Source organism: Podarcis melisellensis, assembly GCF_964234715.1.
Source record: "Podarcis melisellensis genome assembly, chromosome: 17".
Classification (NCBI taxonomy): Eukaryota; Metazoa; Chordata; class Lepidosauria; order Squamata; family Lacertidae; genus Podarcis; species Podarcis melisellensis.
In genome coordinates this window covers 14,302,999-14,317,913 of record NC_138534.1, presented here as the reverse complement: position 1 = coordinate 14,317,913, position 14,915 = coordinate 14,302,999, and the positions used below count along the sequence as shown (strand labels likewise).

At 45.9% G+C, this 14,915-nt stretch overlaps 2 protein-coding genes across 9 annotated transcripts in view; one reads left to right on the top strand and one right to left on the bottom strand.

Moving 5' to 3' along the window:
• The window catches only part of MLLT3 (MLLT3 super elongation complex subunit), a 135,480-nt gene extending 131,172 nt beyond the window's left edge, over positions 1 to 4,308 (bottom strand). For 2 of the 5 annotated variants that reach the window (XM_081894328.1, XM_081894332.1), the window contains exons 1-2: positions 3,438 to 3,456; positions 2,703 to 2,760 (exon numbers count right to left, since the gene is read on the bottom strand). The gene's annotated coding sequence lies outside the window, so the exon portion shown is untranslated. Of the gene's footprint in view, positions 1 to 2,702; positions 2,761 to 3,437; positions 3,509 to 4,105; positions 4,118 to 4,271 lie in introns of those variants that run through there. The other 3 variants (XM_081894329.1, XM_081894326.1, XM_081894327.1) reach the window with 3 other exon arrangements.
• Positions 3,547 to 14,915, top strand: part of FOCAD (focadhesin) — a 136,942-nt gene continuing 125,573 nt past the window's right edge. Inside the window, exons 1-4 of one of the 4 annotated variants that reach the window (XM_081893681.1) lie at positions 3,547 to 3,684; positions 8,859 to 8,948; positions 10,960 to 11,034; positions 12,514 to 12,668. In XM_081893681.1, the coding sequence (XP_081749807.1) occupies positions 8,892 to 8,948; positions 10,960 to 11,034; positions 12,514 to 12,668 (287 nt within the window). In that variant the 5' untranslated portion in view covers positions 3,547 to 3,684; positions 8,859 to 8,891. Of the gene's footprint in view, positions 3,685 to 4,337; positions 4,389 to 5,012; positions 5,035 to 8,858; positions 8,949 to 10,959; positions 11,035 to 12,513; positions 12,669 to 14,915 lie in introns of those variants that run through there. The other 3 variants (XM_081893682.1, XM_081893680.1, XM_081893683.1) reach the window with 3 other exon arrangements.

Here is a 14,915-nt window from a genome sequence, read left to right as displayed (position 1 = left end):
TGGAAAAGACCCTGATGTTGGGAAAGATGGAGGGCACAAAGAGAAGGGGACGACAGAGGACGAGATGGTTGGATAGTGTTCTCGAAGCTACCAGCATGAGTTTGACCAAACTGCGGGAGGCAGTGGAAGACAGGAGTGCCTGGCGTGCTCTGGTCCACGGGGTCACAAAGAGTCAGACACGACTAAACGACTAAACAACAACAACAACAAATGTGACCGTATTTGGGGAAATGGTGCTCTGTGTGTGTGAGTGTAAGGACATTGTGGTCCAAGTAAAGAGCTTCTTCTCTAAACTCTCCATGGATGATTTTCCTAACAGAAACAGGAAAATGCATCTTCTTTCCTAGCAAATCATGACTTTAGTGACACTCTAGCCTTCCCAGCAGCGATACTGCAGTGTGGAGAGGGGACTTAGTTATAGGTTCCTATAAAAGCTTTTTCATCCCCTAATGATATGTAATGTGTGCAATGGTTTCTGCCAGCTGTCCGCATGAAGGCCACTGCTTGTGTAGATTTCAGTCTTATACAGCCAACTGCAGTTTAGGTTAAAAATGGCTGCACCTAAAAGTTTACTGTGTTTTAAATTACCCTTAATCATAGTAATAATGAAAGCTCTTTTGGTCAATTTACATTTTAGTGCCTGGATTTAGAGCTTTAAAATAAATATTTGTTTAAGTGGAAAGGTTTACTTTGACTGATTCCTATAATAAATTCTAAACTATGTCACTCCTATTCATGCTCACGGATTATTTTGTTAACTACAATTTTACATCAAGCGATATTTCAGGGAATATGAACACACAAAGCTTCCTTACTACATTGAGTCAGACCATAGGTCTACCTATCTAGCCTGGTTTTGTCTTTCTCCGACTGGCAGCCCCTTTTCAAAGTTTTCTATCAGCATCATTATATATCATAAACACCATTCATTCATTCATTCATTCATTCATGAATGAATTCGCTCTGCATTCGTTCATTTTTATTTTGCAATGTTTATACCACTTAATCCAAAATATCAGACTTAGATATTTCCCATCACTGGACTGGAAACCATGTTAGAAAAGTTGGAGACAGGTTACAAACAGGCACCTTCAGCTGAGTGAATAGTTTTCTTCTATAAATGCATTCATGAATGTAAGCTCTATTTTTCCTTCACAAAACTGCCCATTGCACCACTTCCGAGTCCTCCCTCTCATCCTCCTTGGGGTTTTATGTGGGGTAGTGATCCAGAATGACACTTGATGTACTCCTTTCAGACATTCGAAAGGTGGCAATGTGCTGAGAGCAATTATGAAGAAATAGCATTCATAAAGAACAGCCGACACTTGCTCTCTGCTGGGTAGGAGTTCTTTATTTCCCAAGTCTAGGCTACGCAGCAGTGAAGTGTATGGTCACAAACCTCTGCAGCTATGTATGGACTCGTAATAATCTGCACTGATTATACTAGGTTGTAAATAACTGGGATTTGGTGTGAATGTTCTGTGGGGATCATTTTATTTTATTCCACTGTTGTTGTTTCTACTGGAAGCCACCGCTGCAGAATCACTTGGCAGGTTATGTGGACTATTTTTTTAAAAAAACAAATAACACACAATATTTTGTGTGCAGTACTATTATTGCTTGCCATTTTTGTAGCATATTTCAGGCATGCAAAGTACTTCACACACATTATTTCAGTAGCGACCCCGCGAGGTGGGATGTACTATTACCTTCCAAATTACAAGTGGCAAATTGAAACAGAGGAGGAGGTGCTTATTTCCTAAGACCACCTAGTGAGCTCATGCCTAAGTTGCAGTTTTAACAACCAGCTTACACTTTTCAAAGCCACGCCACACAAGTTTCCTGTTATAATCTGCTTCTCCCACATTCGATCTCCCAAAAGAGACACTTTTTTTTTAACAGAACCCCAAAAATCAGCAGAGCAAATTGGGAACTGCCCCCCCAAATTCCAGCCTGTGCTCTGCCAGCTCCCCTTTTTACTTAGAGGGGAGGGATTATTATTATTATTATTATTATTATTATTATTATTATTATTATTATTATTATTATTACTCCGCCCATCTGGCTGGGCTTCCCCAGCCGTTCTGGGAGGCTTCCAACAAAATATTAAAATACAGTAATGCATCAAACATTAAAAGCTTCCCTAAACAGGGATGGCACTGCCTGACAGCTTTCTGCAAGATGTGTTGCCTTTGCAGATCTCGTCAGGGGAGAGGATGAGTCCGCAGGAGCCAGCAGGGTGCAAAACTTAGCTCAACTCTATCCAACTCAAACTGCAATTTTCCTTTGCTCCTTTTTTCTTTCAGACCTTGATAGCACTAGGGAGCGGGGAAGAGGAGGTTTGCTCCTGTTCCGCACAGTCCAGGATGCTTTGCCTATTTCTGACCAACTGTTAAGCTGCCATTCTAGCCTTATTTTACCCTTCCCTGTCCAAACCCCCAAACCAGCAAACCTTTTCACCAGTCCACTGTGGGGGCCGGACTATATATCTATATTGGGGGGGAGAACAAATTCCTATGCCCCACAAATAACCCAGAGATGCCTTTTAAATAAAAGCACACATTCTACTCAGGTAAAAACACACTGATTCCCGGACGGTCCGCAGGCCAGATTTAGAAGGCGATTGGGCCGGATCGGGCCCCTGGGCCTTAGTTTGCCTACCCCTGCCCCAAACTCACAATACTCCAGTTGAGTGTTATAACCTGTGATCGATGGTGAGCAGATGGAAGCTTGGGGAAGCTGCAGTTTTTTCTATTCCACCTGCAAAATGGGAACAATAACAACCCGTTATTATTATTATTATTATTATTATTATTATTATTATTATTATGATCATGTGTGAATTGTTATTATTACTAATTCCATTTGTATACCACCCTTTATCAAAAGCTCCCAGGGCGGTATACTACATTAAAAATACATTACAGAACATCAATGATAAAAAACATAGTAAAAAGCTGGCAAACAGCCTAATAATAAAATAGTTGTCATAATAATAGTCGTTTTCCCCACACTTTTACAGCCCATAGATTATTTAATAGCCATAGGCCTGGGTAAAGGGGAATGTTTTTGCCTGGCGCCTAAAGCCATGTTATGATGGAGTCAGGCAAGCCTCTCTGGGGAGAGCGTTTCCCCATTGGGGAGCCACTACAGTAAAGGCCCTGCTCTCTTGCTGCCACTGTCCAAACCTCTCTGGGGTAGGGGGACATAGAGAAGGTCCTCCGAGGACAAGTTCAGGCTTTGGGTTGGTCTTCTTTGGGGAGAGGCGGCTCTTAAGGCATTGAGGTCCTGAGCCACGTAAGGCTTTATAGGTCGACAACGGCCCTTTGAATTAGACCCGGAAACTAATCCCCAGCCAGAATGAAACCGGAAAAGAAAGAAAAGCTATTTCTTGCTTTGAATTCGTAATTTTAAAACAGCAAATCTTAACTGATGACCTGGATAGACCTTTGAGGACACTGGCTTTCAAACACAGGAACAGAAATAGGTGTGTGTGTGTGTATATGTGTGTGATGTTCTACTATGTTACTATGGAAACCAAGCCTGATGAAGAACGGTTGAAGGAGCTGGGTATGTTTAGCCCGGAAAAGAGGAGTCTGAGAGGAGATAGGAGAGCCATCTTCAAATATCTGAAGGGATGTCACACGGAAGAGGGAGCAATGTTGTCTTCTCCTGCTCTGGAGGGTAGGACTCGAACCCATGGCTTCAAGTTACAAGGAAGGAGATTCTAACTAAACATCAGGAAGGGAAGGAGGTGTTTGACAGTGGAAGGGTCTCCCTCAAGAGGTGGTGGCCTCTCCTTCATTGGAGGCTTTTAAGATGAGTTTCTTTGGCCACCAACCAGGGATGCTTGAACTGAGATTTCTGCATTGTGGGGGGTTGGACTCAGGGGTCCCTTCCAACTCTAAGATTCTATTTCTTTTTTCCCATATAGGTTTTATTTGCTTTTACAATTAAAGTTTGCATTCAAATATGAATTAACATCACCACTTCTCCATTTTTATTTTTATTTTAAAAAAACCCTCCATTATATCCTTAGCTCTTGTTACATTACAAGAGTTGTTACAATCCTGCTAGTGTTTTTTTTCAGTTGTTTACAGTTTACAGTAAATATTTGTTATTTATTCTTCATTAAAAGTATCCTCTCCTCTCTGAGGCGATTCTTCCCGCCCCTCCCCCTCTGGGCGGCCTTCGAGCCCCTGGTGTCTAATGCGCATGCTCCCCGGCTGCGAGCATGCTCGGGACCAGCAGCGAAGCCGACGTGCCCTTACCTTGCCCTGATTTGTCGCCGGCCGCGCGGCGGGGCGGGGAGAGAGAGAGGGGCGCTACTGCGGCTGCGCCGCTCCGGCCAGTCGCCACGCTGCGAAGTTGCTGCTGCTGCTTGACAGGTGAGCCGCGCCTTGGAACGTTGGCGGCCGCGGGGTTCTAACCGCCGCAGGTCACTGACCCCGGGGTTCTAACCGCGGGGTAATAACCGCGGGGCACTAATTGCAGGGTTCTAAACTGCGGGGTGCCGATTTCGGAGTTCGGTCTGTGGGTTCTAGCCACGGGGTAATCCTTGCAGGGTTCTAACCACGGAGCAAGGAGGGCAGCCTCGGAATAGGGAGAGGGGCAGGCCAGTCTCCAGACTTTCCTGGGACAGGGGCTGATGCAGACCCGGCCATTGAGTGTTTCTCCCAAACTTGAGTCTCCAGCTGTTTCGGGAGTCCCATCATCCCTGACCGCTGGCCCTGCTAGCTAGAGATGATGGGAGTTCATACAATATCTTTTTGAATTATATGCCCAGCACATGGAACCTTACAAAAGGGCAATACGAGTGGACTTTCCTACGCCCTAAAGCACGGCAAAAAGACTTGATACTGATGAACTGGAAAAATAAAAATGCAGCAGCTCTCTTCTGTGATTGGATTGGAGACTTCTACAAACTCGCAACATATGAACAATTTGCATATAAACGCAGACTTGCTGTGGACACGTTCAATGATGTTGGGAATCCATTCTTACAAATACTGTACAGTAATAGGTTAAGATCTGGTAAAGTACAATAACAACTTTGCAAAGCGTACAGTTTTGGGGTTCCTCCCCTACCTTTACTTTGCCTTCTACACAGGTTCTGTTTCTCTTTTTCTCTCTTTTATTTACGTATAATTATGTACTTTTTAACTTTCAATTAAGGTGTCTGAATTATTATTACAGTGGTACCTCGCAAGACGAAATTAATCCGTTCTGCGAGTTTTTTCGTCTTGCGAGTTTTTCGTCTTGCGAAGCACGGATTCCAACCCAAAATCCAAAACCCCCCAAAAAAGTTTTAAAAGTTTAACTTACCAAATGGCTGCAAATGAAGTTTTGGAAAAGCTTCAAAAATCACCAAAGTCTTCAAAAACCTCAAAAAAGGCTCAAAAAAGGAAACAAACTTGCAAGACGTTTTCGTCTTGCGAAGCAGGCCCATAGGGAAATTCGTCTTGCGAAGCAACTCAAAAACCGAAAAACTCTTTTGTCTTGCGAGTTTTTCATCTTACGAGGCATTCGTATTGCGAGGTACCACTGTATTTAAAAAAAACAACCATAGGAAGGGTCCCAAAGGCCAACCCCCTGCAATGCAGGAAAAATGCAGGGAGACCCAAGTTTTGGAAAGCCTGATTCAGAGAGAGGGGCATGCACTTGGGAATACAGTGGCATGCCTTGGGGCCCCAGGAGTCAACTCCTTAGGGCCGGGGCCCCTGCTTCTCGAGCAAGTCCATAGGGAACCCTGCATGTACAGATCATTGGAGCGAGAACTCTCTACAGCCATTTCAATGACTGTGTGTGAGTCAGCCATACATTCAGAGTATGTACTTAGTCTTGAAGACGTTGCCCAGAGATGCTTCAAACTGTTTGTAAAGGCTTTTGCATAAATAAACAAAGCATAACCAGGGAGGTGGGTGGCGCTGTGGGTTAAACCACAGAGCCTAGGACTTGCCAATCAGAAGGTCGGTGGTTTGAATCCCTGTGACGGGGTGAGCTCCCGTTGCTCGGTCCCTGCTCCTGCCAACCTAGCAGTTCGAAAGCACATCAAAGTGCAAGTAGATAAATAGGTACCGCTCTGGCGGGAAGGTAAACAGCATTTCCGTGTGCTGCTCTGGTTCGCCAGAAGCGGCTTAGTCATGCTGGCCACATGACCCAGAAGCTGTACACCAGTTCCCTCGGCCAATAAAGCGAGATGAGCGCCGCAACCCCAGAGTCGGTCACGACTGGACCTAATGGTCAGGGGTCCCTTTACATTTACCTAACCAGGAACTGTATAACCGAGGATCCTACGATGACATAGTAATTGTAATTTATTATTTGTACCCCACCCATCTGGCTGGGCTTCCCCAGCCACTCTGGGCGGCTTCCAACAAAGATTACAAATACATTAAAATGTCACACATTAAAAACTTCCCTGAACAGGGCTGCCTTCAGATGTCTTCTAAATGTCAGATAGTTCTTTATTTCATTGACATCTGGTGGGAGGGTGTTCCACAGGGTGGGTGCCACCACAGAGAAGGCCCACTGCCTGGTCCCCTGTAACTTGGCTTCTCGCAGTGAGGGAACCGCCAGAAGGCCCTTGGCGCTGGACCTCAGTGTCCGGGCAGAACGTTGGGGGTGGAGATGCTCCTTCAGGTATAGAGCAAGAATGAGGAACCTGTGCCCCCAGATGTTGCTGGACTACAGCTCCCATCTGGAAACATCTGGAGTCCTGCCACATCTGGAGGGCCACAGGTTTCCTATCCCTGCCACAGAGTATCGTGCAGTAGCTCTCGCAAGTATTTGGGGACCATCAAAGACGTTCAAGGACCTTGATGCTTTTCAGTTTTCTATGTGCAAAAGTGTAATGGAAATGTCTCGTTGACAACTGACTTTTGTCTGGGACAGATGCTGTACATCAGGCCATTGCCTGGAGGGAAATGCAAGAGGTGGCAGATCAATAAAGTGCTTACCTTTAGGCTATTGAAGTGTGAGTTTCTACCACTATAATGTCTAGATGAGTTACTCTTCCCATATGCTGACCAGTTTTCATTACAGTATGTGGATCTCGTTAGAGTTCCTTGTTCAAGAGGCTTCTCATTAAGTCCTTTGTGGGGCTTTTGGGGTGCGTGGCCAGAGAACCTCATCGCAGCCGACTGGGAAGCAGGTCAGTTTGAGGTTGCTGGGAGCTCCCATTGGTGTACTGATACCTCGTCGCCAAATACTGAGCCTTGACTTCAGCCGTGAGAACGATGTAAAGAGAATCGTCCATAAAAGGGGCTGGGGAATAATCATGCTTCCAGTTGGATCCATACATATAATCGTTGGATTATGGAGAAATTATAGAGATTATATGCGCTGGATTATGGAGAAAGCTAGAGAGTTCCAGAAAGACATCTACTTCTGCTTCATTGATTATGCAAAAGCCTTTGACTGTGTCGACCACAGCAAACTATGGCAAGTTCTTAAAGAAATGGGAGTGCCTGATCACCTCATCTGTCTCCTGAGAAATCTCTATGTGGGACAAGAAGCTACAGTTAGAACTGGATATGGAACAACTGATTGGTTCAAAATTGGGAAAGGAGTATGGCAAGGCTGTATATTGTCTCCCTGCTTATTTAATTTATATGCAGAATTCATCATGCGAAAGGTTGGGCTGGATGAATCCCACGACGGAATTAAGATTGCCGGAAGAAATATCAACAACCTCAGATATGCAGATGACACAACCTTGATGGCAGAAAGTGAGGAGGAATTAAAGAACCTTTTAAGGAGGGTGAAAGAAGAGAGCACAAAATATGGTCTGAAGCTCAACATCAAAAAAACGAAGATCATGGCCACTGGGCCCATCACCTCCTGGCAAATAGAAGGGGAAGAAATGGAGGCAGTGAGAGATTTTACTTTCTTGGGTTCCATGATCACTGCAGATGGTGACAGCAGTCACGAAATTAAAAGACGCCTGCTTCTTGGGAGGAAAGCAATGACAAACCTAGACAACATCTTAAAAAGCAGAGACATCACCTTGCCAACAAAGGTCCATATAGTTAAAGCTATAGTTATAGTTAAAGTAGTGAGAGCTGGACCATAAAGAAGGCTGATCGCCGAAGAATTGATGCTTTTGAATTCTGGTGCTGGAGGAGACTCTTGAAAGTTCCATGGACTCCAAGAAGATCAAACCTCTCCATTCTTAAGGAAATCAGCCCTGAGTGCTCACTGGAAGGACAGATTATGAAGCTGAGGCTCCAAGACTTTGGCCACCTCATGAGAAGAGAAGACTCCCTGGAAAAGACCCTGATGTTGGGAAAGATGGAGGGCACAAGGAGAAGGGGATGACAGAGGACGAGATGGTTGGACAGTGTTCCCGAAGCTACCAGCATGAGTTTGACCAAACTGCAGGAGGCAATGGAAGACAGGAGTGCCTGGCGTGCTCTGGTCCATGGGGTCACAAAGAGTCGGGCATGACTAAATAACTAAACAACAACAACAACAACATATAATTGTATTTGTGAGCAAATGCAAGAGGAGCGCAGGATCCTGATCTGGGGATCCTGGGAACAGAATGAGTATCTGAAATGCATCCATTCAACAGTCATCTAAGCAGAAAAGCTCCTTCAGAAGAAAGATGTACAAAACTGGCTTTCATTACTGTTTGATTTTCTGGTTATTTTGACTGCCATCAGATTATATGTATTGTGCATGTTTGGTTTTGTGTCGTTTTAAAAGAGAGAGAGAATAACAGGAGGAAGGAAAGTGTGTGATATTTCAAAGCATCGAAGGGGAGGGTAAGGTGCTGGGATGACTACAATCTGCTTAACAGTTGGACTTTGGATTCTTAGCCTTTGTTGGTGTGCTTCGATTGTCTCTATTTGCAGAAGCTGAATGGGTAGCAGGTGGAAGAAAGAGCCATGTCAGAAGAAATCAGAAAGAGACTTGATTTCCCTAACACCCTTATACAGTCACAGGTAAGAAACAGCATACTTTCCCCTTTTTGTTTTCCCCACCTGGACAATTTGATGCCATCAGCAAACCCAGCCACCTCACTCATTTATGAATACGTGAAAAAGCACCCGTCCCCATGCAGATCCCTGGGGGACCCCACTTCCTACACCTTTTTTCACTTGTTGATTCTCTGTGGACCAGTTTCCTTTGCACCTGTAGCTTTAGGAACATAAAGGTACCCCTGACTATTAGGTCCAGTTGTGACCGACTCTGGGGTTGTGGCGCTCATCTCGCTTTATTGGTCGAGGGAGCCGGCATACAGCTTCCGGGTCATGTCGCCAGCATGACTAAGCCGCTTATGGCGAACCAGAGCAGCGCACGGAAACGCCGTTTACCTTCCCGCTGGAGCAGTACCTATTTATCTACTTGTACTCTGACATGCTTTCAAACTGCTAGGTTGGCAGGAGCAGGGACCGAACAACGGGCGCTCACCCCGTGGTGGAAATTCAAACCGCCGACCTTCTGATCGGCAAGTCCTAGGCTCTGTGGTTTAACCCACAGCGCCACCTGCGTCCCTTTTAGGAACATAGGGAGTGGAGCTCCCTTTACAGCAGGTTAGATGAGCAGTCTGGGTAGCCCAAGACTATCCACTCTCACTGGCAGGATCTCCCAGGCTTGAGGGGAAAGCTCCTGTTCTCAGCACCTGCTCCTGAGGCCTTTTGAAAAGCGAGATGCCAGAGATTGACCCGCTGAACTGTGGTCCCTCTGTCAGCTTTGGTTTCCATAAGTCAGCACCAGGCAACGATGACAGCACTGATTCAGCAAATAGGCCAAGCGGTTGTCTGGGGCCTCCATAACAACAACAAGAACAACAACAACAACAACAAAAATAAATAATAATAATAATAATAATAATAATAATAATAATAATTATTATTATTATTATTTATACCCTACCCTTCCTGGCTACAGCCAGGCTCAGTGCGGCTATCGCCAGTAAAATTACAGTAAAAACATAATAGGAAAAAAACACCTATTTAAAATACAGGTTCAAATGCAATTTAAAATGCAGCCTCATTTTAAAAGTACAGTGGTATCTCAGGTTGAGTACTTAATTTATTCCGGAGGTCTGTACTTAACCTGAAACTGTTCTTAACCTGAAGCACCACTTTAGCTAATGGGGCCTCCTGCTGCAGCTGCACCACCGGAGCACGATTTCTGTTCTCATCCTGAAGCAAAGTTCTTAACCCGAGGTAATATTTCTGGGTTAGCAGAGTCTGTAACCTGAAGAGTATGTAACCCGAGGTACCACTGTAGCCGGTAAATCAAGACCATAAGGGGATGGAAACATCAGACTGAGTCCAAACCAAAGGCCAGGCGGAACAGCTCTGTCTTGCAGGCCCTGCGGAAAGATGTCAAGTCTCTTGTGACAGAGCGTTCCACCAAGTTGGGGCCAGTGCTGAAAAGGCCCTGGCCCTAGTTGAGACCAATCTAACCACCTTGCGACTTGGGACCTCCAAAGTGTTGTCATTTGTGGACCTTAATGTCCTCCGCGGGGCATACCAGGAGAGGCGGTCCCGTAGGTATGAGGATCCTAGGCTGCATAGAGCTTTAAAGGTCAAAACCAGCACCTTGAACCTGACCCCGTACTCCACCAGGAGCCAGTGCAGTTGGTAAAGCACTGGATGAATGTGATCCCACGGTAAGGACCCCGTAAGGAGCCTCGCCGCGGCATTCTGCACCTGCTGGAGTTTCTGGGTCAGCTTCAAGGGCAGCTCCCCGTAGAGTGAGTTACAATAATCAACCCTGGTTTCTAGAAGCGCCTTGAAGCAGGTTGCAATGTGTAAAGTTGCAGAGGATGCTTGCTTGTGACCCTGTAAGACCACTAGCCACCCTGTCTGACTTTGCAAGGTTATCCTGGAGTCCATTTCTTTGATTACCTGTTGCAGCCGTTTGGCACTGCAGGACGTCTCAAGTTGCCGCCGCAGGGCCCCGATAAGGAACATAACACGGCAATTTGTGTTTCCTTCGTAGACGGTGGCCCATCTTGTCGCTGCTGTGCTGAAAGAAAATGTTTCGTCTAACAAGATAAGCCAGTCCACTAACCAGGTTTGTTTCGTTCCTTTCGCCTTCTCCTTCCCGCATCAGCCTGGCAGCTGATTTTGTGGCATTACATGATTGAGAATCAATCCTGGAAATGTTAAATCTTTATGGCCGAAGCGTAATTCTTTGCAAGGTTTTGTGTGTGTGTGTGTTTTAAATGAGGTACTTAATAGTATGAGACTGCATAGCCATAATGACAGGCTGTCTGGAGAGAGTGGGATCTATGCATGCCATATAAATGTTGTTTAAGATTCGGCATGCTGATAAATTTTTCAGATACAGTCATACCTCGTGTTTTGTTTTGTTAGGTTTTCAAGGGGTTGTTCGAGAGCAAGCAGGCAAATACCCCCCTGCTTGGCTTGCTTTTAATGCAAAATAAACTTTATCTGTCCAGAGCACCACTCTCCCGTGGCTGACTCATACACTGGCAGAATCCGTGAGTGGACGGGGCTTAAACTTTCCCCAGCAAAGTAATTTCTTAACGCCCAGTCTGCGCCTCCCCTTCTCGGTGCGAAAGCTTACTGCGCAAGGAGGGCGTGAGTAACGGAGGACCTTTCTCCTCCCCGCTTTGCCCAGGCAAGGTGTCCTGGCAACACCTCGCCTCCTTCGAGCCCTGAAGCTCCTCTCCACTGGAGGCGTGGTTACTCTCCTCCGCTGAGGAGGAGCAGCTTTCCACGATCTTTGGGGGCTCTCTGTAATCCATCCGGCTTTTCCTCTCTCCCTCCTGAACCGATGGCAGTTCCCTGGCATGTTTGCTTCAGGTTGAGCATTTTCAGGTTGCGACCCGGAAGTACTGGAAAGGGTTACTTCCGGGTTTTGCCGCATGCACAGACGCGGTGAATTGTGTCACGTGCATGCGCAGAAGCGGTGAATCATGACCAGCGCACACACAGATGCGCAGACGTGGGTTACGTTCTGCTCATGTTGCGAACGGGGCTCCGGAACTGCAATTCAATTAATAAGAAGTATGCAAGCAGTCCATGCAGAATGTAGGCACCCTATATATAGAAAGGAGCAAACCAGTGATATTTTAGGGAGCAGGCTAGCAGGCGAAGCCCATGACTTACATCACAGGAGCCTACACAACGCAAAACACTGTTGCTGTATGTAAGTTTTATTTTATTTGCTTTTTATCTTGTATTTTGGAAATGTACATCCAGTTTTTTTCCTTTAATTTTTTGGGGGCCCCCAAGAGAGTGGGGCCCTAAGCTACAGCTTGTTTAGCTTATACGCAAATCCGGCACTGGATGGGCGCCTGATGGGAGGGGTGACCCTGGTTAAAACCTTTTGCCACAACTTGAGGGAGTTCATAGAGCCAGCTGGTAAGTTGGCACCATAAGCTGCAGCTGGAGAAGCGTCCCAAGGAACCTCTGTCCCGTCGTTTTGTGGAGAGAAATAATATTTTCAGTTGCGTACCAATTTAAGGAAGCAGAAAGTTGCTGTGTTGGTAAGTCAGCAGTCTTGAAGGAGTGTTCTTGATTTCAGACCCCTGCCTTAAACTTGCTCTGGGAAAAGTGCTGCAGTGACAACGTCGTTGTCCGAACCTCGTGCTGTGAGGCTCTGGTGACGCTCGTCTCCCAGGATCACGCAGAACTCGGTTATGTTCTCAACGGAGCTCTCAACCTGATTCCTTCTGCCAGGTAATTTGCGGGTTGTTTGCATCATCCATGCCGTGCCCCTCTTAAGCTTTAAAAAATAATTAAAAAAATGTTTTGATCATCTTTATTCAGCACATCTGTTCCAGCTTAGCTGACTTGTACCCATGTTTGCTCCATATTCATCACATGGTAATATGTGCTTCACATAGACATAGCCAGGATTTATGTGGAGTTTAGAGGGACCCTAAGAGTCATCTGGAACGCGGATGGCACTGTGGGTTAAACCACAGAGCCTAGGACTTGCCAATCAGAAGGTCGGCGGTTCGAATCCCCACGACGGGGTGAGCTCCCGTTGCTCAGTCCCTGCTCCTGCCAATCTAGCAGTTCGAAAGCACGTCAAAGTGCAAGTAGATAAATAGGTACCGCTCCGGCGGGAAGGTAAACGGTGTTTCCGTGCGCTGCTCTGGTTCGCCAGAAGTGGCTTAGTCATGCTGGCCACATGACCCGGAAGCTGTACGTCGGCTCCCTTGGCCAGTAAAGTGAGATGAGCGCCACAACCCCAGAGTCGGCCACCACTGGATCTAATGGTCAGGGGTCCCTTTACCTTTACCTTTAAGAGTCATCTAGTCTACCCCCTGCAATGCAGGAATCTCAGCTCAAGCATCCATGACAAATGGCCATCCAACCTCTGCTTAAAAACTTCCAAGGAAGGAGAAACTGCAACTCCCCAAGTCTTTTGTTCTAGACAGGCTTTTTACTTAGGCTTTGAAATTCTAGAATTTGTACAGTTTAAGCTCTTGGACTCCTTGAAGTGACACTTCCAAGTTTTTCGCAACAATATGGAATATTGTGTGCTTTTCTTTTCTTTTTTAAAATCTGAAGACCAAGTTTTTGGCTGTATAGAGAATACTGTTTGTTGCTCATTTCTGTGCTGTTCAGTTATCATACTTGTATTTCTGCCCTTCCTCCAAGAACCTTAGTAGACTATGTAAGCTGCTACTTATTGGTCAGCCTAGAGAACTTTACTGCTGTCAATAGAAAAGGTGTTTTGTTTTGTTTTTGTCCTTGACATGTCAATAATAATAATAATAATAATAATAATAATGGACATGTCAACAATAATAATAACAATAGACATGTCAACAACAACAACAATAATAATAGACATGTCAATAATAATAATAATAATAATAATAATAATTTATTATTTCTACCCCGCCCATCTGGCTGGATTTCCCAACTACTCTGGGCGGCTTCCAACCGAATATTAAAAATAATACAGCGTCAGACATTAAAAACTTCCCTAAACAGGGTTGCCTTCAGATGTCTTCTAAATGTTAGGTAGTTGTTTATCTCTTTGACATCTGCTGGGAGGGCGTTCCACAGGGCAGGTGCCACTACGGAGAAGGCCCTCTGCCTGGTTCCCTGTAACCTCACTTCTTGTAGTGAGGGAACCACCAGAAGGCCCTTGGAGCTGGACCTCAGTGTCTGGGCAGAACAATGGGGATGGAGATGCTCCTTCAGGTATACTGGGCCAAGGCCATTTAGGGCTTTAAAGGTCAGCACCAATACGTTGAATTGTGCTCGGAAACCTACTGGCAGCCAATGAAGATCTTTCAAGACTGGTGTTATATGGTCTCGGCGGCCCCTCCCAGTCCCCAGTCTAGTTGCCGCATTCTGGATTAGTTGTAGTTTCTGGGTCACCTTCAAAGGTAGCCTCACGTAGAGCGCATTGCAGTAGTCCAACTGGGAGATAACCAGAGCATGCGCCACTTTAGCAAGACAGTCTGCGGGCAGGGAGGGTCTCATCCTGCGTACCAGATGGAGCTGGGAGACAGCTGCCCTGGACACGGTGTTGACCTTTGCCTCCATGGACAGCTGTGAGTCCAAAATGACTCCCAGGCTGCACACCTGGTCCTTCAGGGGCACAGTTACCCCATTCAGGACCAGGGAGTCCTCCACACCAACCCGCCCCCTATCCCCCAAGAACAGTACTTCTGTCTTGTCAGGATTCAACCTCAATCCTGAACAATCAAACTGGCTCAATAGAATTTTCTATGAACACCCGACAACCAGTGCATTCCATGTGTGTAATGCATTACTTATGGCGCGATCGTATACATGCCTGTTTATAAGCACGACCCATTGACTTCAGGTAAATGTGTACAGATGTTTGTTGAACTCCAATACCCAGATGCCCCAGCCAGAATAGCCGGCGGACAGGGTTGATGGGAGTTGTAGTCCATCTTTTGTCTGGAACGCACCATTTTGGCTACCTCTGGTGTATAG